This window comes from Elgaria multicarinata, chromosome 7, assembly GCF_023053635.1.
Source record: "Elgaria multicarinata webbii isolate HBS135686 ecotype San Diego chromosome 7, rElgMul1.1.pri, whole genome shotgun sequence".
Classification (NCBI taxonomy): domain Eukaryota; kingdom Metazoa; phylum Chordata; class Lepidosauria; order Squamata; family Anguidae; genus Elgaria; species Elgaria multicarinata.
The window spans coordinates 99,756,572-99,772,474 of record NC_086177.1 but is presented as its reverse complement, the minus strand read 5'-3'; the positions used below and the strand labels follow the sequence as shown (position 1 = coordinate 99,772,474).

General features: G+C 43.6%; 1 protein-coding gene across 1 annotated transcript in view; it reads left to right on the top strand.

Moving 5' to 3' along the window:
* Window positions 1-15,903, top strand: part of WASHC5 (WASH complex subunit 5) — a 50,405-nt gene that overhangs the window by 492 nt on the left and 34,010 nt on the right. The window contains exons 2-9 of the mRNA XM_063131133.1: window positions 3,528-3,807; window positions 4,934-5,079; window positions 7,254-7,338; window positions 10,050-10,150; window positions 11,633-11,822; window positions 11,968-12,120; window positions 13,024-13,137; window positions 14,695-14,866. Of these exons, the coding sequence (XP_062987203.1) occupies window positions 3,622-3,807; window positions 4,934-5,079; window positions 7,254-7,338; window positions 10,050-10,150; window positions 11,633-11,822; window positions 11,968-12,120; window positions 13,024-13,137; window positions 14,695-14,866 (1,147 nt within the window). The 5' untranslated portion in view covers window positions 3,528-3,621. The remainder of the gene's footprint in view (window positions 1-3,527; window positions 3,808-4,933; window positions 5,080-7,253; window positions 7,339-10,049; window positions 10,151-11,632; window positions 11,823-11,967; window positions 12,121-13,023; window positions 13,138-14,694; window positions 14,867-15,903) is intronic.

Here is a 15,903-nt window from a genome sequence, read left to right as displayed (position 1 = left end):
GTGTGGGGGGGGGGAATGATTGTATGGGAGTTGAGTAAATAGTGATCTGATTTGAGCCCAGAACAGTGGTGCCACTTCAATACCCAGCCCTCTTCCTGCTGCAAGGGCTCTTGTGCAGCTGCCTGATCCTTGAGCAGGTGTATTTTTTAAAAAAAGAAAAGAAAAAAGAATAGGTTCTTGTGGCACCTTTGAAGACTAACAAACCTTTTTGGACATATGCTAAAATAAATTCAAGGGTGCCACAAGACTGGTTTTTTTACTGCAACCAGTCTAGTCCTATGGTGTATGATATTATTATTATTATTATTATTATTATTATTATTGCAATAATAATAATAACAACAATGGGAACAACAATAAGAGTGGGATATATTTGTGCATGTGCTTCCCCCCTCTTCATCACACCCCACCATTAAGGGGGAAAGTAAACATCACAAGTTTCTTTCTGTCTCAGCCGAAAGGGGCTTCTAGTCTAGCACTCTGATTCCTACAGGTGCCAAGCAGATGCTTTTACGAAGCTTAAAAACCAGGCTTGAACGTAATAGCCATGTTATTTATCACCAGCATCTGGTTTTTCAAAGGTTCACTGCCCCTCCACATGGAGGTTCTGTCTTGCTTTCCTCAATAATATTGATGAAGCCTAGATGGAGGTCTTTCCAGACCTGCTGCTTGAAATCCTTGTTATCTGGAAATGTTACCAGGACAAAAAAGACATCAGGCTGTATATTGTAACAGTCCCCTGTGAGTACTGGGTGGCTTTGGAATGTGGGGAGGAGAAGATCAGGGAGGGAGCTTATATATTATACCCAGATGACATTTACGATTTTTAGAGGAGGACTAACTCTTTATTCCAAAATGAACAGAACGGCGCCATGAAGAATCTTCACGGCAGGCCTTCTCTGTAGTGGCACCCACATCTGGAAAACCCTCCCTCACACAGTTCGGGAGGCAAAAAAATGCAACATTCTTTTAACGCCTCCTGAAAACACATCTTTTCACATAGGCTTTCCCTGGGCTGTAACTGCTGCTGGGTTTATTTTGGTCTTATGTACTATTTTTTAACTTTTATGTTTTGATCTGTTGTATTTCATGGTTTTAATTGTGAATGGTTTTGGGAAGTATAAAAATGTAATAAATAAATAAACAAACAAATAAACAAATAGGCCATGTGGAATTGGTACAAACAGTGCCAAGGGTTTGTAGGATAGAAATGTGGATTGAGGAACTTGATTACTATGTAGAGGGGAGAGGAAGTTACTTGTCTGTGTGACAGGAAGAGAAAGGATTGGGTGGAGCACAGCCAGAATTGGGCCTTGACGATAGGGGACACCAAGCCTACGGCGTCTGATTAGAGAAGTAAGCAATAACAGTAGAGATACATTTTTAAACCTCGGGTGCTTAGAACTACTATTTGTCCACAAAAGCTCTATGAGAGATACATCAGTCTTCTACCCATTTCACAGGCTGGAAGCTGAGGCTAATTGTCAACAAACACCCATACAATGAGATGAGAATTTGAATCCAGGTATACTGTGTCCATGAAGAACACTTTATCCCAGAGATAGCCAACTTTTGCATTCTTGGGGTCTGCTTTATTCTTCAGATTGTGCTCTGCAGCCCAGCTGTATATTTTTTATTATCTTACATGTGACTAGGCTCCATCATCAAATTGTGCATTGCAGCAACCAGGCCTTCCCAGTGATGGAGCACAAGTGCTTACGTACAGTAGATCTATACAATTAGTATAGATACAGTCATTTCCATATATTAGAGTGGTTGTGTACAAAATCAAGAGAGTTCGAACATTGAGCCTCTAGGGTGACCATATGAAAAGGAGTCAGGGCTCCTGTATCTTTAACAGTTGCATTGAAAGGGGAATTTCAGCAGGTGTCATTTGTATGCATGCTGCACCTGGTGAAAGTCCCTCTTCATCACAACAGTTAAAGCTGCAAGAGCTATACTAGAGTGACCAGTTACAAAACAGGGCAGGGCTCCTGCAGTTTTAACTGTTGTGAGGAAAAGGGAATTTCACCAGGTTCTGCATGCATATAAATGGCACCTGCTGAAATTTCCTTTTAAATAAAACTGTTAAAGATACAGGAGCCCTGTCCTCCTTTTCATATGGTCATCCTAACATTGATGATAATGTGAAAACGTGTTTCTTTTCCTTTTGAGTTCAACTATGGATACATGAGTTTTACCCTATCTTAATTTAAACTTGGTAGTTCTGCTATGGCCAGATAAAATTGTCCTGCAGGCCTCATAAGCTGATGGGCCACAGTTGTTGACCTGTTTTATCCAGTGACCATCTTTACTTTTAAGTAGGTGACCCGAACTTATTTTTCAGAGAAAAATGTGCTATGATTGCTCGTCTGACTTAAAAACCACGTTTTTAATTCTCATTACGAAGTATTGACAAGCACATATTTTTAAGAACAGAGTTGTAATATAAATGGCACTTAATTATTTAGTTTGTTTACCAAAAGAAAAAAGAAAAAAAGATTGCAAAGAGTTCCAAAAGGATCTCTCCAAACTGGGTGAATGGGCATTAAAATGGCAAATGCAGTTCGATGTGAGCAAGTGTAAAGTGATACACATTGGGGCAATAAAAAAATCCTAATTTCGTATATAAGCTGATGGTATCTGAGATAGCAGAGAATGGACAAGAAAGAGATCTTGGGTTATGGTGGAAAACTGAATGAAAGTGTTGACCTGGTATGTGGCTGCTGTGAAAAAGGCAAACTCCTTGTTGGACGTTATTAGGGAAAGAATCAAAAATAATACTGCCAATATCATACTGCCCTTATACAAATTGATAGTGTGGACCACACTTGGAATATTGTGTACAGTCCTGATTACCGCACCTAAAGAAGATTATTGTAGAGCTAGAAATTTGCAGAAAAGGGCAACTAAAATTATCAAGGAGCTGGAGCAACTCCCCTATGAAGGAAGGTTACAACAGCTGGGATTGTTTAGGTGAATAAGGAGAGATATGATAGACGTGTACAAAATTATGCATTGTGTGGAGAAAATGGTTAGGGAAACATTTTTCTCCCATAGTCATCGCATGAAGCTGACTGATGGGAGATTCAAGACCGATGAAGCAAGGACTTCTTCACAAAGCTCATGGTTAACTATGGAGTTCACTACTCCCAAGATGTAGTGATGGACATCAATTTGGATGAGTTTAAAAGGGGGTTGGACAAATTGATGGAGGATAAGGATATCAATGACTGCTAATCACAATGGCAATATATGACCTCCAGTATCAGAGGCGGTATGCCTATGTACACAGGTTGCTGGAAAACATGAATGGGAGGATGCTATTGCAGTCACGTCCCTACTTGTGGGTTTCCAGCAGGCAGCTGGTTAGTCACTGTGCAAATAGAATGGTAAAATAGATGGACCCTTGGTCTAATCCAGTATGGCTCTTCTTCATGTCTTTGGAGGGAAAGCAGAACACAGTGTAGAGTGAGAAATCAAGAATATGCAATGTCAATATGTACTTAATGGTGGGTGATTTTCAGATACATTAATGGAAGTCTCAACAATGCATCTTTCATCTGAGAATGTAAAGTGAAAATACTGTTGAAAAGATACTGTTGAAACCGCCTCGTCACCATGCTGGACTTCCTAGCTGAAAATAATCACTGTGGGCAAGCGATCCTTAGGATTGTCTCATGTGGAAATGCAATCATCGCTGAACTTCTGCGACTCTCGGAGTTCATTCCTGGTGTATTCCGACTCAAAGACAAGGCCGATCAACAGAAATATGGTGATATCATATTTGACTTCAGCTATTTCAAGGTAAGTGTTTTGCTTCGCTGAAGCATTCTTTAACTTTTCCCCCTCTGCGCACTGCATGATTGAGGGAGATACATTGTCCTTCATTGATGTAGTATCTCTTGGCCACCATGAGAGGTTGTAATGTCCACTACTGGTGGTCAAGAGATAGCTTCCAGACCATGGGAATATAGTTAAGAAATGCATGGACATCCTTGAACAATAATGAAGTATCCAGAACAAGTTCATGCACCTAATAGTGTGTGCCCAGACGTGCCATACACGTCCATATTATTTGCACCAAAAATGCATCCATCATGCCAACATTTATTGGAGGGTGATATTTATTATTTATTTATTTAAAACATTTATATCCCGCCCTATATCAATAAGATCTCAGGGTGGCGTACAGATAAAAGCATACCGTACAAAACAGTAAATATACACTGCTAAAAACAAATTAAACCATAAACCAAGTTAAAACGATATATAATTTAAAAGCAGTGAAACTATTAAAACTGTTAAAACAATGTGCCTAGTGGATTCAACCATTAAAAGCTTTGTTAAAAAGCCATGTTTTCACTTGGCGCCGGAATAAAATCAGCGTTGGCGCCAGTTGGGCCTCCAAGGGGAGGGCATTCCACAGTCGGGGTGCCACAACAGAGAAAGCCCTCTCTAGGTTTTCTTGAAACAGGTTCTGCAGTATCCAGTATACCCAGGAGAGCAACTTTTGCTGTACAAGAAACAATTTTACCTCAGAAGATATAGTCCATAGGTACAGACACCTTCCACTGGTGCAGTTGGAGGTGGCATTCTAGTTCCCTGTTCCACTCCTCTCGGAGTGTCAAGTTTACCATATAGTAATCGTTTTTGTTTCGGGGCGGTTGGGGGGGGGAGTATCAATTGTTGTTTGGTCACCTGCATAGAACTAATCAGATCTTCCAGTAATGCTGAAGTTCTGAAACACTGAACGCTGCCAGGTTATACAGGGTACGGAACATAAGTTTTATTTGAAGGTGCTGCCCAGGTTTATTTTGAGATAGGAGGGCTCATGAATTTGATATTCAGACTGAATTAACTTTGTTCCTCCCTCTCCCCTCACCCCACCCCATATCCCAATTCTGTTAAAATAATGATTTCCTGTTCTCAGGGGCCTGAGGCATGTGAAAGAAGGTTGGAAATCAAACCTGACCTCCTGGATTTAGATGATGAATTTCGTGAAAACAACATAGAAATCTTGACGAGGTTTTATCTGGCTTTCCAAAGTGTTCATAAATATATAGTTGACTTAAACAGGTAAAAAACATAGCTAATGTAGTAGCTTTAATAACTCTGATTGTTTTCTCCCATAATGGTCTGTTTGCAAAGCACTGCTTGTTTGTTTCGTGTCTAAATCCCAATCTCTTCATTTTGTCAGGCGGTGGCAGCTGTCAGTATCAAATTGCCATAAAATGGGAGCAGTTAAAAGAATTATGACAATTGAAACAGACGATAAATGATGGCACACTGAACATATGTAATGCACATGGCACACAACTGCTAATAAATTTCAAAGCTGGGGTAAGAGAATACTTTTTATCAGATATATCCATTTATATATTCTATATATACAATACCATCGCTGAAACACGAACTAATATTGATACGGTTTATATTAACAAGCTGGCCGGGACTTCAAGTGAATTTCTATATGGAGTTGAGGAACGAATCCCTCCATTTATCCATGGCGATAGCTTTCACGATGGTGCGTATAAACAACATTTTCTGATGAAGCTTCTCGCGAAACGGGTTGGGGGAAAACCCGGATGCCTGTATCCCTTTTGAAAAAGTTGTTCTCGTTTGTTCTCTTTGAAAAAGTTATTCTCTTTGTAAAAATGGTGTGGTTCGTTTGCCTTGTTTATTCTCTTTGTAAAAATGACATTGCAAAAAACCATTTGCCCTCTTTGTATCAAATATTTCCGCTTAGCGTTTGCTCCTTATCTCCGGCTGTTCGATTGTTTGTCTAAAGCACTCTTTATTCAGCTGTGTCAGCTTGTTAATATAAACTGTATCAATGGTATTTCATGTATCAGCGATGGTATTGTATATATAGAATATATAAATTGATATATCCAATAAAAAGTATTCTCTTACCCCAGCTTTGAAATTTATTATATATTAGCCGTTGTGCCATGTGCATTACATTTGTTTGATTTTGTTAACTGCTGCCTTCTGTGTTGGTTTACTGGCACACTGAACAAAACAGGAAGAGAAGCAGCAGTGGAATTAAAGTATATCTAAACTGCTTTCCAGTTACTTTCTGAAGGTCCTGAGGGGTGGGGCCTAGGGAAGTATCTTAAATGGGAGTGTGCCATGCTGTAGCATTTTGTTGCAGGTCCTGCTTCTTTGACCCTAAAGGGCTTGCAGCCAGAGGCAGCTCATTATTATTATTATTATTATTATTATTTATTTATTTATTTATTTATTTATTTATTTATATAGCACCATCAATGTACATGGTGCTGTACAGAGTAAAACAGTAAATAGCAAGACCCTGCCGCATAGGCTTACAATCTAATAAAATCATAGTAAAACAATAAGGAGGGGAAGAGAATGCCAACAGGCACAGGGTAGGGTAAGCAGGCACAGGGTAGGGTAAAACTAACAGTAACAGTACTCATACACATTTCTCATAGAATCATAGAGTTGGAAGGGGCCTATAAGGCCATCGAGTCACATGAAACGGGCTCAAGTTAAAGGAAGCCAGATTCCAGCTGGACATCAGGAAAAACTTCCTGACTGTTAGAGCAGTGCGACAATGGAATCAGTTACCTAGGGAGGTTGTGGGCTCTCCCACACTAGAGGCCTTCAAGAGGCAGCTGGACAACCATCTGTCGGGGATGCTTTAGGGTGGATTCCTGCATTGAGCAGGGGGTTGGACTCGATGGCCTTGTAGGCCCCTTCCAACTCTGCTATTCTATGATTCTATGAAAGCTGCCAGAAAGACCTCGCCCATGTGGAGTTCTAGCTCTTTCAGCTCCCAGAAGGCCATTTGTGTGTACCCATTCTCAAGCACGCTGTTCAGCTTTGGGTGAGCCACTCAAATGTATTTGTTGTTTCTTTTTCAACTCAAATTCTAGAGAAAAACATTCTGGAGCCCCAGTCAGGAGATGTCCCCACCCTTGACTCCTTAAAACTGGGGTGCAGAACCTCAAGCCAAAGGGCCACCCCTTCTCAATTGTTTGGTAGTTTTCCAGCCTTTCTGAAGTGTTTTTCCTATTCTGAAAGGTTGAAATCCCTCGCCTAAGGTTTATTTACCAGCAGTAAAAGCTTTAAGCTAAAGTATGCTGGTATTTTTGTGACTTGACCCCAGCACCAGCACCCCAACTCTGGAAGAGCATCTCCAGAATGCCATTTGGCTTTTGAGTTGAACAAGATGCTGTACTCTTGCTGCCTTAAGAGACTAATTGAATCATTTCTATCCTTTCTAGATACCTGGATGATCTCAACGAAGGGATTTATATCCAACACACCTTAGAAACGGTGCTTCTGAATGAGGATGGGAAGCAACTGTTGGTAAGCGCCCAGGCTTCCATGCAATACTAGACTGTCTTGAGCCGCAATCCTATGCATACTTATTCGGAAGTATTAAGTGTAACAGATGTCAGGGTCCACCTGACAGCCCTGCAAGGTAGGCTCCTGGACTAAACATCCTGAACTCCCAGGCAACCCACCATCCTAGCCTTGTCCACTACCGGGACGAGCCAGATGTTCAGGGAATAACACACAGACACACATTTAGGGACCAAAGCAAATGTATTGCAATCACTAAAACTAACACGTAAGGCCTTGGTCGGTAAAAAGCCTCTTAAAAAGGGGAAGAGGGAAGGGAAATGAGGAAAAGGGCGTGAGGTAGAAAGCTGAGGAAAAGCTCTAACACTTAGCCATTGCCCCAATAAACAGTCATACGCCCCCACATCCAGCCGGAACGACGGCTGGCCTTCTCCAAGATACCCACACACTTTAAAACATAAAAAGCCTCTCTAACTCTGAACAACCCGCTCCTGGTTGCCTCGGACCTGATCTTCCCACTTGACATACGCACGTACCACCAAGGAAGATGGAGGGTCTTCTTCATGGGGCTTTTTATCTCTTCTTTGGCCCTCCAGCCCCATGACCCTTGTTAACCAACCGGTGCCCTTCCCAGGCTTCTGTCAACCCCTCCCCACAGGGACGGGACCCGGCTTCTTTTCCCACAGCTGAAGCAAGTTAGCTTCCCAACCACCCTGATAACCTGCAGGTGCTGTGGTGGGAGTTTCACAGGCTCTGGGCAGGAACGGCCTTGGCCAGCAGCCACCAGCTCTCTTCCTCCCACCCGAGCTTGGCACAGCAGATAGAGCATACATAGAAGGCAGACATCAAAATCACATAGCAACAACTCAGAGGATAGCACCCCTGTCCTTCACAATAAGCTCTGTTGATTTCAGTAGGACTTAATTCCCAGTAAGCTGCATCAGACTGCTTTCACCTGAGCCCATATTTTACTTTTCATGGCATACTAACTAAGGCTGCAATCCTATGCATGTTTAGACAGAAAAAAGTCCTACAACTCCCAGCATTTCCCAGCCAGCCAGACTATTTTTCTGCCTAAACAGACGTAGGATTTTATTATTGCATTTATATCCCGCCTTTTTCCTCCCAGGACCCCAAGGCAGCTTACATAATCCTCCTCCTCTCCATTTTATCCTCACAACAACCCTGTGAGGTAGGTTGGGCTGAGAGCCTCTGATTGGCCCAAAGTCACCCAGTGGGTTTCCATGGCCGAGTGGGGACTAGAACCCGGATCTCCTGACTCCCAGTCCACTACCCTGCCCCAGCACACCTTTTGGGAATGACTGATCTATTTATTCATTATTTATATAAATATAATCTATAAGCTGTTTTTGGCCCCACGTTGAGGCCCCCAAAGTAATTCATGAAATGTTAAAAGCAATTAAAAACCAAAAGTAAAATCTTCAGTTGACAACCAACTGAAAACGGCATAAAAACAGCCACTGTGGGAACCAGAGAATGTCAATATCATGTCTGTCTAAACTGTGCTGTGTAACCTTCTTGAAGGAGCTAAACAGGCTTCCTGGAGGAGGTGTCACCACCAAGAAGTCTCTATGCTGATGCAAAGCAGAGCCTCTTCAGAAGGTTTTAACAAGGGGCTGGAAGTATATGGCTTTAAAAAGCTGATTAGTTGTGGCACAGACTGGGTTTCTGGCACATAACCTTTTGTGTTAAGTCTCTGTCTGGGCCTTCCAGAGACTAGCAGAGATTGCAGCGGTTCTCAGCCAAGTCAGCAAAGACGTGAATTAAGACAAAGATTCATGTAGGTTATATTCATAACCTTAGACTTAGCAATCCCCTTCCGTGAAAAAGAAAAGGATTCGATCTTTTAAAAAAAAGATCTTTGGATAAAATGATCTGTTAAATCACTGTGGCTCAGGGAACACTTCATTTCAGGGCCTGAGGTGAAGAACAAGATGGCTTCCCCACCCATTCCAAAAGCTGACTGAGCTGCCGGTTGAAACTTTCTGAAATGCTGGCAGTGGGACAGTGACCTCCACCACAACTGACAGCAGTAGGCTAGCTTAGGGCAACACAGAGCAGGCCATGTGGAATACAGCTCTCTCTTCCGACACCTTGCTGCCACCTCCCAGTAACTGCCGCCTGAAGCGACTGCCTCACTTTGCCTAATAGTAGGGCCAGCCCTGCTTCAGATTGTCTTTAAAGATAATAAATGAATTATCTTTAAATTATCTTGGAAACAAAGCCCTATGAAGAGAGACTTCTCCATGTTTAGCCTGGAGAAGAGAAGATTGAGGGGAGACATGAGAACACTCTTCAAATACTTGAAAGGTTGTCACACAGAGGAGGGCCAGGATCTCTTCTCGATCCTCCCAGAGTGCAGGACATGGAATAACGGGATCAAGTTACAGGAAGCCAGATTCCGGCTGGACATCAGGAAAAACTTCCTGACTGTTAGAGCAGTACGACAATGGAATCAGTTACCTAGGGAGGTTGTGGGCTCTCCCATACTAGAGGCATTCAAGAGGCAGCTGGACTGTCAAATATGCTTTAGGGTGGATTCCTGCATTGAGCAGGGGGTTGGACTCGATGGCCTTATAGGCCCCTTCCAACTCTACTATTCTATGAATTTGATCTAACAGGAAAGCGCTATACTTCATCCCTTGTAGCTAGTAATGTGAATGTACACAATTCTCTTCTTTTATTTGCTGTAGTGTGAAGCCCTATATTTGTATGGTGTCATGTTGCTGGTCATCGATCAGAAAATTGAAGGGGAGGTTCGGGAAAGAATGCTCGTTTCCTACTACAGATACAGGTATTCCCTCTCTAGATACTGTATCCCTAATACAGCGGTGGGATCAGCAACTGGGATACACAAACAATAAACTTAACTATTATTTAAAAAACGAAAAACAAAGGAGAGGAATGGCCTTAATTGTCTGTCACAAAGAGAAATGAGTGAGCCAGATGCACCTCCTTGGGGAGGTAGATCTGGAGCCTGTGTGCCACTGCTGAGAAGACCCTGTCATTGTAAAGGAAGTCAGGGTCCACCTGACAACCCTGCAAGGTAGGCTCCTGGACCAAACGTCCTGAACTCCCAAGGTGCCCACCTCCCTTCCCTGTCTACAACCGGGACGAGCCAGATGTTCACAGGAATAAACCACAGACACACATTTAGGGACCAAAGCAACTTTATTGCAATCACTAAAACTAACACGTAAGGCCTTGGTCGTAAAACAGCCCTTTAAAAGAAGAGGAAGGGGAAGAATAAGGGAAGGGGGAGGAAAAGGGGGATGTGGACAAGGAAGAGTGAGGAAAGAAGTGAGGGAAAGCTCTAATACTTAGCCATTACCCCAAGAAGCATTCATACGACCCACACCCAGCCAACATCCGGCTGGCCTTCTCCAGAATACCCACACACATTAAAACATAAAAAACCTTTCTAACTCTAGGCAACCTCCCTGGTTGCCACGGACCTGACCTTCCCACTTGACATACGCGCGCACCACCAAGGAAGATGAAGGAGCTTCATCATAAAACTTTTTATCTCTTTTTGGGACCCCTGGTCCCATGACCTGAGTAAACCAGCCAGTGCCCTCTCTTTTTCCCTCAGCTGAATCCCGTTAGTGTGTCCAATGCCCTGATAATCTCCAGGTGCCAGTGGGAGTTGGACTGGCTCGAGACAGGAATGACCTTGGCTGGCAGCCACCCAAGCCTGGCACACTCACACAGCCAGTTTGAACACTAGACCACAGATCCTTCCTAGGAGCAGATCTTACACCCTCATAGCAACAGCAAAATTAAAGGTACAGATTTGCACCCCTGTCCTTCACAGTCACCATATACCCAGTGGAGGCCGGTGGCTCTGAAATCAGTGGGGTGCTGAACCCGCTCCAGGTTTCAGTCAGAGATCTAAAGGAGATCTCCAAGGTGCAAAGCTCCTTTAGAGTTCTGCCTGAAACCCGGAACGGATTCACCACCCCACTGACATCGGAGCCACCAGACTCCACTGCGTGTAGCCCCCACCCTAATCTCAGATAATGATGAGGCATAGATCCGAGCCCCCTCAAAAGGCCTCAACTGGTGGATAGCATTATAGGAAATCCATAGTTCGGCAAGATTTAGACCGGGTAATTTTTGGTTCATATTTTTAGCTGTGATGTCAACCAAACGCCTTTTAGATTGCATCGATGCCTCTGTTGAAAGTGTTGTCTGGTGATGCTTTTTGCATCCAAGACTCTCTTTGTCCTTTGCCAAGTTCTGACTCCTGAAATTCTCTTCTGCATCCATCATCCAGTGCAGCTCGCTCTGCTGATTCCAACATGGATGATATATGTAAGCTGCTTCGGAGCACCGGCTATTCGAGCCAGCCTGGAGCAAAGAGGCCTCCAAACTACCCTGAGAGTTACTTCAGCAGGGTACCTATAAACGATACCTTCATCAGCATGGTTATTGGCCGCTTGAGGTCAGATGATATATATAACCAGGTGAGTCAGGACAGGCAGTGGAGGGTTGGGGAGGGGAGGAACATGGGCATTGAGGCCTAACCTGTTCCGTACTGCTCTAGTGTTACATTCCATGGGTCTGTTTACTCTTCGGCCCACTCATACCACGACTGCCCTCCTGTTACAGGTTTCCGCATATCCGTTACCAGAGCACCGCAGCACTGCTCTCGCTACCCAGGCGGCCATGTTGTACGTGATACTTTATTTCGATGCCTCCATTCTTCACACGCAGCAAGCGAAAATGAGAGAGATTGTGGATAAGTATTTTCCAGACAACTGGGTAAATATTATTTTGTTGTTGTTAGGCTGAACTGAAATAACAAAACGTCCAAATACATTTAGGGGGGCACATTTTATTTATTCATTTATTTATTTATGACATTTCTATATAGCCCATTAGCTAAAGCTCTCTGGGCAGTTTCTTCTCCTTTTCCTCTCCCCCCCAAAAATGTCTATAAGCATTGAATTTCTACGCTGTTGAAGAATATGAAATGAAGCAAAAGAGTAGTTATGGGAAAGTGAAAAGTTTTCAGCCTGAGGTAAGATGTGGAGGAGACCAGGCTGGGAATTGGCCTGGAATGGTTCCATCACTTGGCTCTGTTTACAAAAGGCTTCATTGGGGAGGGACCGTAATTCAGTGGTAGAGTATGCAGAATGTCCTGGGTTCAATTCCCGGCATCTCCAGATAAATCTAGGAAAGAATTCTGCCTGAAACCGTGGAGAGCAGGTGTTGTGTACACACACACGGACCTGCCTATATTTTGTGAATTTCTCTCAAAGCCCTTGGTGGCATCAGCCCATCTGGTAGCATCCTCTATCTAAAGAGGCTTGTTAGGCACTAACATTGCTACATTTGGGGTGGGAGTAGGATTTACCAAATAAGGTCCTTCTTATTTCCCTTTTAGTTGTCTGATACGTGTGTCTCCAGCTGGCCTCATGTTTTATGTGGCTTCAACCTCTGCCTATTTGTCTGTTCGGGCTTACCCGTGAGGTTTACCTGCAGAGGCATAATGATGGGTGCAACCTTAGTTTAGATCAGGCTTCCCAGCCAGGTTGGGAGGAACCAGATTAGATGGCTCTGCGTTGTGCTGTGTTGATGGCCGCATTCCCCCACCTCTGCCACCATTGACTTCTGGGCGAGTTGGCTTGATAAGAACGTTGCTTCTGCTTCCTTCACTCACAGGTCATTAGCATCTATATGGGGATCGCTGTGAATCTGGCTGAAGCCTGGGAACCCTACAAAGCTGCAAAAACCGCTCTGAACAACACTTTGGACCTTTCCAATGTCAAGGAGCAGGTAGGCAAACGTGTTGTTCTTTTTGAGATGTACATGAAGACTCCAGCTAAGCAGGAGTTGATACAAAATTTCCTGTAAACGTACTGACATGTGATGCTTCGAGCTATGTGTGCAACCTTCTACGTGGCTTTTTCTTAAGGGGAGACATGGTAGAGGTGTACAAAACCATGCATGGTGTGAAGAATGTGGGTAGGGAGACATTTTTCTCCCTCTCCCATAATACTAGAACCCAACAGGGTTATCCTGTGAAGATGATTGGTGGGAGATTCAGGACAAATAAAAGGAAGAACTACTTCACACAGTGCATGGTTAAACTCTGGCATTCACTACCCCAAGATGGGGTGAGGGCCACCAATTTGGATGGCTTTAAAAGGGGGTTGGATAAATTCCTGGAGGAGAAGGCTATCCATGGCTACTAGTCCTGATGGCTAAGCGCTACCTCCAGTATCAGTCGCAGTAAGCCTGTGTACACTAGTTGCTGGGGAACGTGGGTGGGAGTGTGCTGTTGCACCATCTCCTGCTCATGGATCCCTGGTCAACATCTGCTTTGCCACTGAATTAACAGAGTGATGGACTACATGGACCATCCAGCAGGGCTCTTCTTATGTTCTTAATACACAGAATGCTCTTCCAGGTGTGTCAGAAATGCATAACCCTCATGTAGAACTGTTAATCACATATTTATTACTTAAGTCACAATCCTATGTATCTTTAGGCAGAAAAAAGATCCTACAACTCCAGACATTCCCCAGCCAGCCTCGCTGGGAATTGAAGGACCTTTTTTCTCTCTCAAGATGCATAAGATTGTGCCCTTACACCAAAAAGGTTCCCGGAGTGGCTTACATGATTTTTTTAAAAGCAAGACAGTCCCTGTCTGCAGGCCTACAACCTAAAATGGTACGACACATGAGGAAAAACGAATGGAGAGGGAAGAGGGGAAAACCAACACGTGATCTTCCTTGCAGGGCTGGTGGAGTGGCTCAGATCTCTCCCCTCAGATCTCTTGTACAGACTGCTGGAATGGCTGCTGTAGCGGGGGATGCAGAGGCTCACTCTGTGCATACTGCATAGACTCTGGGAAGCTTCTGCCAAGCAGGTTGCAGATTTATTTCCTATATGGAATAACAGATCTTTAATACGGAAAGCAACTCGGAAAGCAAATTATTGGCTCTTGAATCTCCACCTCATAGCAAAAACTGTGATCTGAATGAAGTTGAGGTTTGGGGGCCTTAAAACTTGGAGATTTGAGACCCTCGCATCAAATCATCTTGAAACCTCTGTATTTTGTAAGTCTGTAAAGGAAGTTCAAAGAGTTGGAAGCAGCAATGGAATTAAAGCTTAAGAGTCGTATCCAATGGTGGTCTCGCTTAAGATTTATTCATTTCAATGGGTCTACTCTCAGTATTACTTACGTTGGGTACCACCCAATATTTTTTATTGAGTTGTATTGAAAGTATTTGACGTGCTCACGGTCCGCACCATTTAAACTCTTACATTTGGGGGATCTTCCTGCAGCCCCCTTCTGGTTATAATACTCCCGATTTCTGTCGTTCCAAGGCCAGCAGATCTGCCGCCGTCACGGAGCGCGTTCACGCCCAGGTGCAGCAGTTTCTTAAGGAAGGCTGCTTGAGAGAGGAGCTGGTGCTAGACAACATTCCCAAACTGCTGAACTGCTTAAGAGACTGCAACGTGGCAATCCGGTGGCTGATGCTTCATACAGCCGACACAGGTGATGGTTTGGTTTGGTTTTAAAACATTTAGGGAGCGATTAATAGAAGTATAGCTTCCAAATCGCGTGAGGTACTGGTTCCTCTCTATTCAGCCCTGCTTAGGCCTCATCTATTATTATTATTATTATTATTATTTATTTATATAGCACCATCAATGTACATGGTGCTGTACAGAGTAAAACAGTAAATAGCAAGACTCTGCCGCATAGGCTTACAATCTAATAAAATCATAGTAAAACAGTAAGGAGGGGAAGAGAATGCCAACAGGTACAGGGAAGGGTAAGCAGGCACAGGGTAGGGAAAAACTAACAGTAGAAAGTAACAGTAGAAGTCTGCACAACATCAAGTTTTAAAAGCTTTAGGAAAAAGAAAAGTTATTAGTTGAGCTTTAAAAGCTGTGGTTGAACTTGTAGTTCTCAAATGTTCAGGAAGAGCGTTCCATCTAGAGTATTGCGTCCAGTTCTTGGTTCCACAATTCAAAAAGGATGCAGACAAGCTGGAGCGTGTTCAGAGGAGGGCAACCAGGATGATCAGGGGTCTGGAAACAAAGCCCTATGAAGAGAGACTGAAAGAACTGGGCATGTTTAGCCTGGAGAAGAGAAGATTGAGGGGAGACATGATAGCACTCTTCAAATACTTGAAAGGTTGTCACACAGAGAAGGGCCAGGATCTCTTCTGGATCATCCCAGAGTGCAGGACACGGAATAATGGGCTCAAGTTATAGGAAGCCAGATTCTGGCTGGACGTTAGGAAAAATTTCCTGACTGTTAGAGCAGTACGACAATGGAACCAGTTACCTAGGGAGATTGTGGGCTGTCCCACACTAGATGCATTCAAGAGGCAGCTGGACAACCATCTGTCAGGGATGCTTTAGGGTGGATTCCTGCCTTGAGCAGGGGGTTGGACTCGATGGCCTTGTAGGCCCCTTCCAACTCTGCTATTCTATGATTCTATGGTGGAGCTGGAGGACTTAGAATTTGTGTCTGACCCATTCTGTTGCGTAACCATCCTGAATACCGTTACCTTTGTCTTCCTC